At 48.5% G+C, this 13,973-nt stretch overlaps 2 protein-coding genes across 3 annotated transcripts; both read left to right on the top strand.

The window, feature by feature from the left end:
* Positions 1-436: 436 nt before the first annotated feature.
* On the top strand, positions 437-2,254 carry LOC137613397 (transcription factor SOX-11-like). Its single transcript, XM_068342594.1, has one exon. The coding sequence runs from the start codon at positions 507-509 to the stop codon at positions 1,644-1,646; it is 1,140 nt and encodes a 379-aa protein (XP_068198695.1). The 5' UTR covers positions 437-506; the 3' UTR covers positions 1,647-2,254.
* Positions 2,255-5,974: 3,720 nt separating this feature from the next.
* Positions 5,975-13,837, top strand: id2b (inhibitor of DNA binding 2b). Of its 2 annotated transcripts, XR_011038941.1 has the most exons (5): positions 5,975-6,185; positions 6,335-6,533; positions 10,580-10,977; positions 11,113-12,453; positions 13,359-13,837. XR_011038941.1 is itself a non-coding variant. In XM_068342643.1 (4 exons), the coding sequence occupies exons 3-4, from the start codon at positions 12,186-12,188 to the stop codon at positions 13,364-13,366; spliced, it is 276 nt and encodes a 91-aa protein (XP_068198744.1). In that variant the 5' UTR covers positions 5,975-6,533; positions 10,580-10,977; positions 11,113-12,185; the 3' UTR covers positions 13,367-13,837. The 2 variants fall into 2 exon arrangements, 1 of the variants encoding a protein (XP_068198744.1); XM_068342643.1 differs by having other exon boundaries at positions 5,975-6,533.
* Positions 13,838-13,973: the final 136 nt, after the last annotated feature.

The raw sequence follows: 13,973 nt of genomic DNA, 5'->3' as shown, positions 1-13,973 counted from the left end.
TTTGTACGTCGAGTGTTTTGTTGTGATGACGTCACCCATTGATGTTTGTGTCAAAACCCACAAACAAACAAACAAACAAACAAACATCAAACAATCGTGATGAACGTTGAACAATAAACAAACAAACATAATTTAGACACGTTAAAATAAACAAACAAACAACATCCAATCTATCGATCATGTGATTGAAACCTGCTGATTATTGGTAACCCTGTCGGGTTATCAATCTACACTGAACTGGGGGGGAGGGGCCGAGAAGGGGCTGATGGGGGAGGGGCATCGAGTTTCGATTGGCCATCATCGCCACGCAGGGAAGCGAGGGCGTGGTTTCGGAGGAGCGGCCCGCTGATAGGCCGTGGGGGCGGGGCCGTGTCGCGCATGATCAGCTGGCTCTTAAGAGCCGGTCGGGAACTTTTGAACGGAGTGAGGGATGAGAGCCGAGCCGCGAACACCGAGTCAGCGTTAGTCGAGTCCCTCCGGGTCCAGGTCCTCTAGAGCTTCTAGCGATGGTGCTGCGGGGGGAACACGGCCGCGCGGGGGTGAAGAGCCGGGTGGCCCGCGGGCCGAGCGACGCGGTGGAGGGGGGCGCGCTGCCGGCGGGGCCGCCGCCGGTGAGACCGGACTGGTGCCAGACGGCCACCGGGCACATCAAGAGGCCCATGAACGCCTTCATGGTCTGGTCCAAGATCGAGCGGCGGAAGATCATGGAGCAGTCCCCCGACATGCACAACGCAGAGATCTCCAAGCGGCTCGGGAAGCGCTGGAAGATGTTGAAGGACACCGAGAAGATCCCGTTCATCCGGGAGGCGGAGCGGCTGCGGCTCAAGCACATGGCGGACTACCCGGACTACAAGTACCGGCCCAAGAAGAAGCCCAAGACGGACGGGTGCGTCTTCCCGGTGGGCGGGAAGCCGCCGGCTCAGTCCCCGGAGAAAAGCAGCGTCCGGACCGGGAGCAAGAGCCCCGCCGCCGCCAAGAAATTCAACAAACCCGGCAAACCGGCGGGGGGTCCGGGCGGAGCCGGCGAGCGGGTCCCGCGGCCGGACCCCCGGTACCGGTACGTCCTGAGCAGCTTCACCAAGATGAAGCGGGACTTCACCGACGATGAGGAGGAGGAGGATGAAGAGGAGTCCGAGGAGGAGGAGGAGGAGGAAGAGGAGCCGTCCCGCTACAGCCTCACCGAGATCCGGCGCCCCCCCACCACCGCCGCCCCCTCCTCCACCGGAGACCCGGACTCCTCCGGTCGCCTCTTCTACAGCTTCAAGAACATCACCCGGCAGGGCGCCGGGGCCCCCCCGTCCCCGGCCTCCCTGTCCCCGGGGGGGTCCTCGTCCCGCTGCAGCTCCGCCTCCCCCTCCTCCTGCTGCGGGGACCTGGACGAGCTCCCGGCGGAGGGGGGGTCGGACTTCACGCTCAGCCTGCTGGCCGGCTTCCACGCGCCGTCCGAGGCGTGGAGCGCGTCGTCCGGCCCTGCCCCTGGGGGGCTGAGCTTGTCGCTGGTGGACCAGGACTTAGACTGGACCGGAAGTGAGGCCAGCCTCGGGTCCCACTTCGAGTTCCCGGATTATTGCACCCCCGAGCTGAGCGAGATGATCGCCGGGAACTGGCTGGAGGCCAACTTCTCGGACCTGGTGTTCACCTGCTGATCTGGGGGCCCCGGGGGGCCCCTCCCGGACCGGACGGTCTTTACGGTACAGGGTTTTAATGGACTTTGATTTCAGGACCCGAACTATGCATTCCTATCCCGTCCGGACCCCAACAGACCCCACATCAGGATGCCCCCACCCACCCCCAGAACCGGAAGGACTTTTATGTGACTTCCTGTTTTTAATTTAAACAGCAGCTAAAATGTTTGTTTTTGGCAGGAAAACCTTGACAACCAGACAAACCTCATCTTTTTTTACCAGAATATCAAAGTAAAACTATTTTCAGGCATATTTTTGTACAGTTTTAGGGTTTTTTTTTTAATCAGGCACTTGTTCCAACTCCTCATTCCGACGGGTTCCGGTCCGGTTCGACCCGCCTCGTCCAGACAGGAAGTCAGGATTGTACATGTGTAAAAAAAAATTGATGTATATTTGTGGACAAACTGGATTTTGTGTTTTTTAACGGCACATATTTGTTTGTTGGTTTTCTGCTCGTTATTTTTGTGCAATAGAAAAGAAAAGAGAAAAAAAAAAGGAGCGGAGTTGTGTTGGACCGGAAGCTGGTGATGTCCTGTGTGTGACGACTGAATAAATCAGCTGGAACTGACCGCTCTGACGTCATCTTTTTCTATTCATGTCTTTATTGGAGCTTTAAACACATATTTTTTTATATAAAAGTATTTAAGTATAAGAATATTAATATGAAAGTATAAATATTATAATTTATTTCGAATTAAACATTCAATTAAGTTTATGTATAAAACATATATTTAGAACATGTATAGATATTTAATTTAATATATTACACACAAAAGTTTTCCAGCTGTGATGTGAAATGTCCTAAATCCAGAAATAAAAATCTAGATTTTATTTCACTAAATCAAAACAGGAAAGTCGTGAAAAGAAGTAAATAAATAATAAATAATAAAATGTTCATTAGATCAAATGTTGAGATTAATTTTTAATAATCCTCAATTCTCACCGTTTTCCAGTGATTCTCAGAACCTGCGGACAAAAATGTTCACATTTTTTTTGCTTTCTGGATTATAAACCACACGCCAGCTGGTTTTCAGTGACTCAACACATGTGAAACATGACTAAACACGTCCATCTAGATGATCAACCTCACCCCCCCAGGTTTCATCGACGGCTCAGATTAGAGACGGAGAAGAAACAAACTCCACCGGTTCTACATCCGTCTGCCCCACTTCCACTTTCTGCCTCCACCCTTCGTTTGTTATGGTTACCCAGAATGCAAAGCTGGTGGCGGTTTGACCGGGTTCCATTAGAGCGGAGCCTCGGGGGTCAAGTGGGGGGGGGTTCGGGTCTGTTTTCTCAACTGCTGCTGCTTATCAGGAGGAAGAATCAGGAGCCACAACCGAAAGCAGACGAGGAGGAAGAGGAAGACGAGGGGTGAGGAAGACCGACTCACTCCCAGCTCCCACAAACATCTGGCTTTTCCAGAACACTCCTTTTGCAAACCACAAAATAATGATGACTCATCTTGAATTTGTGGGCGTGGCCATCAACAGCCAACCACACACGACACAAAAGCAGTGCCGTGAGCTAGCGAGCAGCTAGCGGAGCTGTTGGATGATCTCTTGGGGGCTCTTGGAGACCTGGTCTGATCCCGGTTGTCTCCTCGCCGCGATAGAAGGTCAGGACGGGGCGCTGACATCACCGGCCGTGACTGACGGCCCAATAAGAGCAGGTTGTTGTGATGTTCTCCTCGTCTTTAAGGCCTCGATGACAGAAAAGTTCATTTCAGCCTGGTCTGAAGACAAAGACTCAGTGTTCGAGGCGGCTCGGGGGTCGGGGAGACATTTTATGGTATCTGGTGGTCCGTCATCCGATACTATGAGCCAACAAAACTCATTACAATACCAAAGCTTTCGCTCTTAAAGCACACTGTCGCTGTTAGTAGCGTTAGCTGCGTCATGTCGCATTCAGGAAAAACACGGACAATGTGCTCCACTGCATCTGATAATGATGACATAAATACATTATATCCTGTTTTTTACTTCTCAGGACCAACGAATCCAACACAGTGAACCGCAGAAGGGGAACCAATGGGAAGCCCTCGTCCCTGACGCTGCTGATGCTTTGAGAAAACTTCAAGAGAGTCATTGTGTTGGTGGTTTCGGTTGGTTGTAGAAGCCTCTGGACTCTGGACCAGTCAGGACTGAAGACACGTCTCAGACTAGAGCTGAAACGTCTTCGACCAATGAAGCAAAACACCAAAGAGACAGAAAACGGGGGTCGTGAGAACGGATCCCTGTGGAACACCATGTGTAGATATAGACCTGCAGTCTGAATCTGTACCAGCTGCCCCAACCAGGATGCTGCGATCAATCGTATTGATCAGAAACAACCTATCTGAACAGCTAGCTTTATAAACCGGCTGAGGTTTGGGGAAAGAGGCTGATCCAGTTTATTTGTAACCAGGACACTCCAGTGGTTTTAAAATAATCAATGGCTTAACGTTTACAAGGGGACAGCTAGCAACAGGAAGTAAAACTTTGTTGTTGTCTATCAATATCCAATGAGATTGAAGCCTGGGCAGGAAGTGACTGAGTCGCCCCAGAGGAGCGCAGAGCCAGGCTTCATCGGGTCTCAAAGAAAACATCATAAAATCATCACTCCTGCTTCTAAATCGAGTTTGTGAGGTCCGATTGGTCAGTGTAACCGTCGTCATGGTAACAACACAACGGCAGCGGCGGCGACGTGTCCTCGTTAAAACGAGTCAAAGCGTCTGAATCTGTGCATCCTGGCGGTTTTGTCATCTGGTTTGATGCATCATGGGCTTCATTTAGCCACACACACACACACACACACACACACACACACACACACACACACACACACACACACACACACTGAGGAAAACTCAGACGGGGTCAGACAGGGCCAAGCGCCTGCTTCCTGTCCCTCATTTCCCACCTTCCTGTCTTGACCTCAGGCGGCGGTCGGATCCCAGTTCATCAGCGTGAAATCCAGAGAGCTCAACCAGACGCTCCCAAAGGGGTCAAAGTTCACCGGCCTCGTTCGTTCGTTCGTTCGTTTGTTGGTTTGTTTGTTTGTTTGTTTGTATGGATTTGGAATCTTTTGGGATGAAGAGGAAATTTCTTTTCCCAGAATTCCAGCCCAAACATTACAATCTAACTCGGGTCGCCTGTTTCTTCTGGTCGGACGACGTCGGATTCAGTCGTCACAAACTCCTTCCTTTGATGTTTTTTGTGAAAAATAAATAAATAATTCTGAGAAAAATGCTTGAAATTGGACGCTGCCCATCCTCAGACTTGTGTGTCCTCTGATAACCTTCACTCAACAGAAGGACCGTTGATCAGACTTTTCCATCGTGTCCCTGAACGCACCACCGCTGGTGCCGATGTGGTTTCTCTCCTTTTAGCTGAGTCTTCTTGAACCTTTGATGGTTCCGTTTGCGGGGTTAAGCCCCGCCCACCATCCCGCGGTCGGGCCAATCCGTCGACCGGATTCCGCGGGCCCGATGGGGCCACATCTGAACCCACCAGAGGAAGAGGAGGTTCTGCAGACCCGAACCACATTTCCAGCAGGTTTTTATCGCGGATATCCGATCTGTGACGTCACGGCCCCGGCAGGCTTTGCTGCCTCTCTTCCTGGGTGTCGCGGCGAAATCAGTGGTGGGCGTGACGTCACGCATCGCTGCCGCTGCTAATGAAACCTTCATGGTTGGACGAGGAGGAGGATTTAGCCCCAACACACACACACACACACACAGACACACACACACACACACACACACACACACACACACACACACACACACAGAATGGAGAGGAGGGAGGTAACGTGGGAGGAAGACTTCTTTCATTTCTCCGGTTCCAGGTCTTGTGGCCGGGGGGGGGGTCGGGTGGAGCGGAACCGGACTCCTTCTGGTGCGAATCATTTTTTGACGTCGCGGTGCGTTCGAGGCCCGGCCGAGGCTCTGATGGGTTTTAATGGGAGCCGGTCTGGAACGCATTCCCAGCCCCCCCCCCTCATGAGGGTTCTCTTCTAAACGCCTCAAACTCCCCAACTTTTACTCAAATATGAAAGAAATTTCCAGGATCTGGGCTTTAGAAGTTAATTCTGTCCTCTGCCAATAATCAATAATCACCTGACGACCCCTCAGGTCCGTAAGGAGACCTTTTAGAACCCTGAAGCGGTCGCATACGTTTAAAAATAGCTGAAAAATCACGATGTCTTCGTCTGCTTTCGATTGGTTTGAAGTTACGAAGCCCCGCCCCGAAGAACAGGAAGTTGTCCCGCCCTAATGAGGTCATGTGGCCACAGTTTGGGCAGCGACCTCGACACAGGAGGGGTCATGTTCTCGACTCGTTCTGTCCACTTCAGGTTCTTTTGTTGTAAAATGATTCCAAGCTTCTTTCGCTAACGTGTCCGGGAACATGTGAGGAAGAGGAGGAGGATGAAGGCTCTCCTCCCCCTCCCCCCCGTCAGACAGCAGATGGGGAACAGAACCGATGTCCTGCTGGGATTCAGGCTCCTCCGTTTAATCCTGTTAGCTTTAGCGCTGCGTTATCGTCTCCTTTCACTTCCTGCGCTTCTTTTTTAGCGGCTAACTGGCCGAGCTAACCCCGTGATGTCATCTTTTTGTTTGTTTGTCAGGTTAGACGATGAATCTCGCTGATGTTTTTGTTTTTTTCTAGAATCTTCCCGGAACCAATCAGACGCATCAAACTGGAAACGCTCAGCTGATCCGCCGCCGCCGATCAGATGTTTGGCAGCCGATCAAAGACGCCGTTAGCGCTCAGCTGGAGCTCCTCCAGCGCTGCTGCTCCACATCATTAGCAACGGCGCCGGGGATTGTGGGTAACGGACTCGTGAGTTCACGCAGAAGTCAGGAAGGTAAAACACTAAAAATACCAGGGGGGCCAGTTGGGTTTTATTTCAGGCATGAATAAAAAGTTAAGAGGTCAAAGGTCACGACAAGCCGACGCCCATTATTGGAGAGACAATAAAATGACATCGTGTCAAACTGGGGGGGGGGGGGGCACAGCTAACCCCACCCCCAGCCCTAAATAGGGAAGTCACTGGTGGCTCGTCTCCCACGGCAACTAACTCAGCTGTGTTTGCGTCTTAAAGGAGCTAAAGCTAGCTTTAAAGCTAGTTAGCCTAGTTAGCCTTAGTTAACCCTATTTTGCCATAAAAGAGTTGAATGAGGCTAACTGAGGCTAAGTGAAGCTAACTAGCTTTAAAGCTAGTTAGCCCCAGTTAGCCCCATTTAGTCATAAAAGAGTTAAATGAGGCTAACTGAGGCTAAGTTAAGCTAACTAGCTTTAAAGCTAGTTAGCCCCAGTTAGCCCCATTTAGTCATAAAAGAGTTAAATGAGGCTAACTGAGGCTAACTAACTTTTAAGCTATCTTTAACGCCAGTTGGCCTAGTTAGCCCCAGTTAGCCTCATTTAGTCATTCATTTTCATGTACCGCCGCTGTATCCGCCCTAGCGGGTCACGGGGAGGTGGAGCCTATCCCGGCTGACATAGTGCGTGAGGCGGGGGACACTCTGGGCACGAAGCCAGTGCACCGCGGAGCCATTTAGTCATAAAAGAGTCAAAGGAGGCTAACTGAGGCTTTAAAGCTAGCTCTAAAGCTAACAGGTCTCACATCGCAATGCATGCTCACCCATAGAGGCTAAAGCTAACAAGTCTCAGAGGAGATAATGGACCGATAGGTTGATCCTGATGTTAGCATTGCTATCATGCTAACAGACACATCTGTTTCCTGGATCTGGTCCTGGTTGTGTTTAGCTAACGGCTAATCACGTCCGCTAACGACAGCGCTGATTGGCTAATTTCAGCGCGTTATCCCTCACCTCCGTCTGCTTCCTCTTCATCGTTTGAATATTTCCAGTGAGATTTGAACCCTTATCGGGGGGGGGGGGGGGGGGCAGGAGGACTGTTGCATTCAGGGCCTCCTGGTTTGTGGGAAAAACTGAATCAAAACAGAAGGAGGGCTTTTATTTTTAGCTCAGACCCGCTAGTTAGCGGTGAAGCGTTCAATGGCGCTCCAATGGCGACGGCGATTTAATTATTAATTTAATTCAGTAAACCTTTAGTCTTGAAAACATGTTATAAATTTAAATTATCAAACACGCCCACTTCTGGACTTGGATTAGGATTACATTTAAATTTAATCTTAATCCCGGGGGGGTGGGGGGGTTGTCGTCCTTCCCCGGGCAGGAAAACAAACGTGTTTGTTATCCCACCGATTGATCCGCCTGAGGGTCACGTGACCCACACTGCAGTCTGAGGAGCTACTGGGTCGATAGGGAATAAACCGATCAGACGTATTGATCCGCCTGTGGTCGTGTGCAGGATAACAGCTGAGTCGGCAGGAAGGGGGTTTTTAACCCTTCAGGTTAAATTGTTTTGTGTTTATTTATTTTTTTTAAATTCTGTTAAATTTAATCCCTTTGAAAACATCTCCGTTCAGAAATATGAAGCTGTAATCTCCCACCCGCCCACTGCACCTGAACGCCTCCGTCAGGGTCAGCGATAAAGGTCACAGACTTGGGTTTCTGCGTCCCGGAGACGTTTTTTTCCTGTCCTGACTGACTATGAATGCACCACGGGGGTGAAACCCGACCCCTCCCCAGCCGGGCCTCATTGCCACTGGGGGGGTAAATGTCACCGCTGGCCAGAGGTGGAGACGACGGCCCTGAATAATTAAACCGGAAAGACGACAAACGTCACCGGAGGGGAGTCGGTTACACGTTACTCAGCAGAAGTGTTGCTATGACAACCGGATGTTTGACTTTGCTCCTCCCTGGCCTGAGACCCTGAACCCCCTCCCTGGGCCTGACGTGGCCCCTCCCGGTCTGTGGCGCCACCTGGTGGAGACTGGCGGCAGCACAGACGCGCCTCCATGTTCCTCCATCCCGTTGGTGTGAGAAGCCGTTTCGGCCTCTAGAGGGCGTCCTAGCCATAGAGGCCGGAAACGGAAAAGTGCAGAACAAGGAGAACAAAGAATGGATGATCTGGAACAAATCATTCCTATAAATGATGCGATCATCACTGGAATCAGCATCAAGCAGAGGGATCACAGAATCCTGTGTCCAGAGGAGATGAGACTCAGCACAGCGCTGACACCCAGACTCTGGAGCAACAAGTGAGTTCTCTGAGGGACCTGGAGATAACTATAGATCAGACCAGATGGAGACGTGTTACCCATCACCATCTGGAGGTAGGAGACCACCTCAGTGTGATAAAACACAACAATCGTAAACACAAGATAGCTCTTCTGAAACAAGGCTTCAAACTGAAAGGAGAAAATGTCTGCATTAATGAGAATCTGACTAAAAGAATGCTGATATCGCTAAAAAAGCTCGACAACTGAAGAAGAATGGGCTGACCGACAACACCTGGACCAACACCTGGACCAACACCTGGACCAACACCTGGACCAACACCTGGACCAACACCTGGACCAACACCTGCAGGATCTTCATCAGAACAAAGGGGCTTTCTCCAGACCAGATGAAAACAATGGTGATCAGGAGAGCAGAGGATTTGGTGAAATATGATCAATAAAGACGGACAAGAGTTGTTACTACACCAGAGATCAGTACAACAGAGTCACTTCAATAGTGGAGCTCTACAATTTTGGACACGTCAAGTATTTCATAGAACAGTCGAAAACATCATCATCATTGATGTCAGAAACATGGATTAATGAACAAAACAACAACATGTATTCATGATAACATGGGATAACATTAACTTGAGACCTTAAAGAACATGTTGATATCTTTAGACCATATAATACCATGTGAAACTGTTAGCGTCTAACAAACTGGTTATTTCTTCTTAAACACTGTCTGCTGAGGGAGGTTAATATGATCGTTATATTCTTGTGGAGAACACTGGTAAGGTCAACTTCCTGTTTGACTATCCATGATGTTAACAAACCTTGTGTTCCAGGAAGAACGTAACCATGGTTATACTCTAGGGTAAAGGGTTAATGTCTGGAAGTGGATAAGGGAATGAACGTCTGTCAGAATTCACTGGATGAGCTGGTTGAAGACTTTTAATGTCTGAGTTTGTTGATTACATATTCTAATGAGATGTTTGTTGATTCTGGGTGATTTTCACAAACCTGTTGGCTTCAACCCGTCAGCCCTTTATCTCTGATGTCGTTGTTGTTTTAAATGTGATGAAGGTGTGAAGTCTGTTATATTAACATGTCCACAAAAATAAAATAAATACATTTCAAAAAAAATAATTCAAGAATTTCTAAAAAAATTAAGGACATTTTTTAAACACAACGAATCAGAAATTTAAAAACGGAAATTAAAATAAACAATATTGTAAATAAAATAAAATCAGCCTTGACCTAAATCCCTGAGTTATTTATGAGATAAATTATTAAAGGAACCTGCGGTGTGTGTGTGTGTGTGTGTGTGTGTGTGTGTGTAGGGGGAGGGGTGGTGACGTCACGTCCAGCTGTGACTGACTGCTCGGTGCCTTCAGGGACGGTCCGGTCATTCAGACATCAGCTCCGGATCAAACGGAGGCAGAGCCGCATTTACTATTCACACCAGCTGTGGTCACCGGCTGGTGGGGGGCCACTGGAGGGGGGGGGGGGGGGGCAGAACATTAGAGGACAAATGGCTGGGGGAGGATGACGCCACTTTAGAGGTTGCAACTTTGTTCAAAACTCAGAAATTTGAAAACTTTTCTTCCAGGTTTTTCTGTTTTTCTTTAATTTTTTTTAATTTTTTAAAATTTAAATCAAATTCATTTAAATAAATTCAGACGCTCACAGACGTTCAAAAGTGATGTAAATGTCTCCAGAGGTTCGTTGAAATGTGTTCTTTTTCAGAACCCGCCTCAGATGGGGGGGGCAGACTCATGCTAATGCTAATGCTAACGCTAAATGTTTCTGCTTCACAGAAGCCTTCTAAACTCTAAAAGAACCAAACCGGACTCGTCTGGCTCCGTCCCCGAGGGAGACGAGCAGAACTGGAACGGGAGGTGACGAAGACGAGCTCTGGTTGCCACGGTGACCTTGTTGGTGTTTTGGCCGCGGGACGAGGACAGATGTCAGGTCTCTGGTCCTGAGGGTGAAGCAGCGGCGCTGGATGCTAAACAGGTTTAGCAGCAGGAACGAGGAAAACAAGATGTCTGTGTCGCCCGAACACGCCCGACGACGCTCGACCACGCCCGACGACGCTCGACGACACTCGACCACGCCCGACGACGCCCAAGCATTTGTTCACCTCCAGCTCACATCGAATCAAAGCAGTGATGATGTCACAGATCACATGACTGAATGTGAAAACAGGAAGCAGGTGATTGTTCTGATGCTTTTGGTGGGTGTTGTGTTCAAATCACTTATTTAAGCGCGTAAACGGGAGCGTCTCGACACGAAGGGAAACAAGTGAGTCTCTAGACTTGGTGCTGACATCTGCGCCCCCCCTCCCCAGCCCCCCACCCCCACCCCACCTCACAGGCGGAGCGGCTTCTGGACGCAACCCAACAACCAACTTCAGAAGAGCGGCGGCCCTGCTGCTGCTGCGGCCCCCGAGGGCCCCCGAAGCGCCACAGCCGTCCAGCTGCAACAGCTGTCCCTGAACGCATCGCAGACCCCCCCACACGCCCCTCCTGACTGATGAGCAGCCAAACAGAAACATCAGGATAGCACAGGCTCACATTTAGCGTCTGTTAGCATGCTATCACAACCTCAGACCTTTTAAGTTGGTCCTCATTCTGTAGGCATGCTAACGTAGAGTTAGCATGCTATCATAAACTGGGACTGCACCTTTTAGCATGACATCATCATGTGGGACCTCTTAGCATCTACCAAGATCTGCTAGTGTGCTATCATTACTAGCTTTAGCCACATCCTTTTAGCAACTTCAGATAAAGAAGTTAAAGTTAGTCCGACTTGAATTAGTCAGACTTGAATTAGTCAAACCTGAAATAGCGGTTAGCCCCATGCTTATCAATTATAGCTACAAAAGTTAGCATGATGGTTTAACGTTTAAGCTTTTGGCTTTAATCTGTTAGCATCATCATGGTCTGGGACGTCCTTCAGTTAGCTTAGCATAGCATGAGGACTGGAGACGGCCTCTTCATGTCACACCTGGTATTCTAAAGGTCTGTTGTGCTTTTACTGTGAAGGGCATTTTTAGCATCTTTAGCATTTTGGATTTTCTACACATTTCATTTGTTTCACTCCTACAGGTTTAATGCAGGTCGTCGTGTCCTGATGACTTTACAATAAAAAGTCAGTTTAAATATTTTTTTATTTACATCCTGGGATTAATTTATTTATTGAATTAAAAAACTGCTGGAGACAGGAAGCCATATCAGACATCCAATCAGGTGGCTCTTCTGAACAAGTGAGAGCCAATCAGCGTGCTGCTGGCGCTGGCGCGGCTGTATAAGGAGCGGGGGGCGTGGCCTCCGGGTCAGGCTGACGTAAGCCTGTGACGTTGATCTGACCCGGGACCAGCGGTCCGGGTGTGAAGCTCCAGCTCAGCGGCCAGCAGCAGACATGACGGCCGGCAGCGCGGGGCTGTCGGCGGGCAGGAGGCGCAGCAGCAGCCGGAGATCACGGCACCCGCTGCTGCTGCGGGACATGAACGTGTGCTACCGGGTGCTGCGGGGGCTGGTGCCCGGTCTGCCGCCCGGACGGCCCGCCAGCCGGGTGGAGATCCTCCAGCACGTCATCGACTACATCCGAGACCTGCAGACCGCGCTGGACGCGACCTGCCCGGCCACGGAGGGGCCGGAGCCCCGGGACCCACATCCACACCTGCCCGGTAGGAGACGGCGTGGTTATCGATCCCGGTCTTATTAACGATCCGATCAGCCACGTGGATCAATAGATCCACGTTAAAAAACAGATCAATAGGTCGGTTTAAACTTTTTTTTTGAGAAGCAGAAGAAATAAAAGCTTCTAAAATCACTTTAATGAAATAATTTGTTTGAAGTTTTCTTAAAATGTCTTCAGATTCGGTCGGTGATAAAAACGGAGATAAATTACCTAATAACTGAACGTTCTGTTGGTTTTACATCTGTTTTTAATATAATTAAATTAAATTAAATGACGCCGAAGTGTTTTATGAGATGAAAATGTTAGACTTTTACTGTGAAAAGCAAACAGGAAGTCAAATATCTATGCTGTATTTTATACGTAAAAATGTGTTGCTCTATTAATTTTTTAACCTAAACAGAGGCATTAATAATTTCATTAATTTACAAATATCGTTTTACACACTTATTCTACAATTAAGGTGGATTTAATTAAGAAGAAATTAAAAAAGTAAACCGCAGAGACCGCAGTTGTTTTCAAAATAAAGGCGGACACTTCCTGTTTGTAATCCGCTCCTCTGGAACATGTGCAGGCAGAACTGAAGGGTTGTAGCATTGATTTTCTGAGTCATTATGGGATGTCTAGGCGTCCTCCACATGGGGTGCAGCGGGTCTTCGACCCAGAAGAATCGAGCAACACATCATTAAAGCTTGATTTGATCACATTGATTTGATCACATGATCATATTCCAGGAAGTTCCTGGAGCATCTTCCACTCAGCAGCAGGTTTGGGTCTTTTTTGTCCCACCTGCTGAGGCTTGTGGGAAATGATCCTTTCACATTAAAAGCCTGGTGCTGTGAATGTTCTGCAGAGAGAGAAACTCATTTATTCTCATTGTTTTTTGTGTTTCAGGGGTTTGAGACGAGTTGATCTGCTGGAGCCCTTAAATCTTAGACTCTGTTCAGACTGTTAATGAGTCAGACGTTCAATCCTGATGGGACTGAAACCAGCAGCCACCTCCACAAAGTTCAAGTTGTTCACTGAAGTCCAGTTTGGATCAGTTTAAATAGATCAGGGTTCTTTGTCAAAAATGTGTTTCTTTGTCAAAAATGTGTTGTACACCAGCCTCATAAGTGCTGAGTCAACATTATTTTATATACTTCTCGTAGCATTTTATATGTCCCCACACGTCTGTCCAGTTTTAACCTGTTAACTTATTCACTGTTCAACTTTTAAAGATCTGATCTCTGTTCCGCAGGTCAGACAGGATGTTATTTTCTTGGGAAATTGAAAGTTCTCTCGTTTTATTTTGAAAACACTGTTTTGTTAACTTCCTCCTATTGAGGAAAAGTGTAAATGTTCAAATGATAATGCAAGAATAAAGTTTTATGAGTTACCGCTTGTCTTATTTTGATAATCCTATAGGAAGAGCTGTTCAGATCAATATTTTTTTGTCTGATGGGAAACTAACTGAACGGGTAACTAGACTTTTATTCTGAAAAGGAAACACTTCCTTTTGTGTGACAG

Source organism: Antennarius striatus, chromosome 19, assembly GCF_040054535.1.
Source record: "Antennarius striatus isolate MH-2024 chromosome 19, ASM4005453v1, whole genome shotgun sequence".
NCBI classification, from domain to species: Eukaryota; Metazoa; Chordata; class Actinopteri; order Lophiiformes; family Antennariidae; genus Antennarius; species Antennarius striatus.
The sequence above is the reverse complement of the archived record's forward strand: the minus strand, read 5'-3'. Positions and strand labels throughout refer to the sequence as shown.

Excerpts from the sequence above, each read along its gene's own strand:
- id2b (XM_068342643.1), top strand. The coding sequence starts at position 12,186 with ATGACGGCCGGCAGCGCGGGGCTGTCGGCGGGCAGGAGGCGCAGCAGC.
- LOC137613397 (XM_068342594.1), top strand. The coding sequence starts at position 507 with ATGGTGCTGCGGGGGGAACACGGCCGCGCGGGGGTGAAGAGCCGGGTG.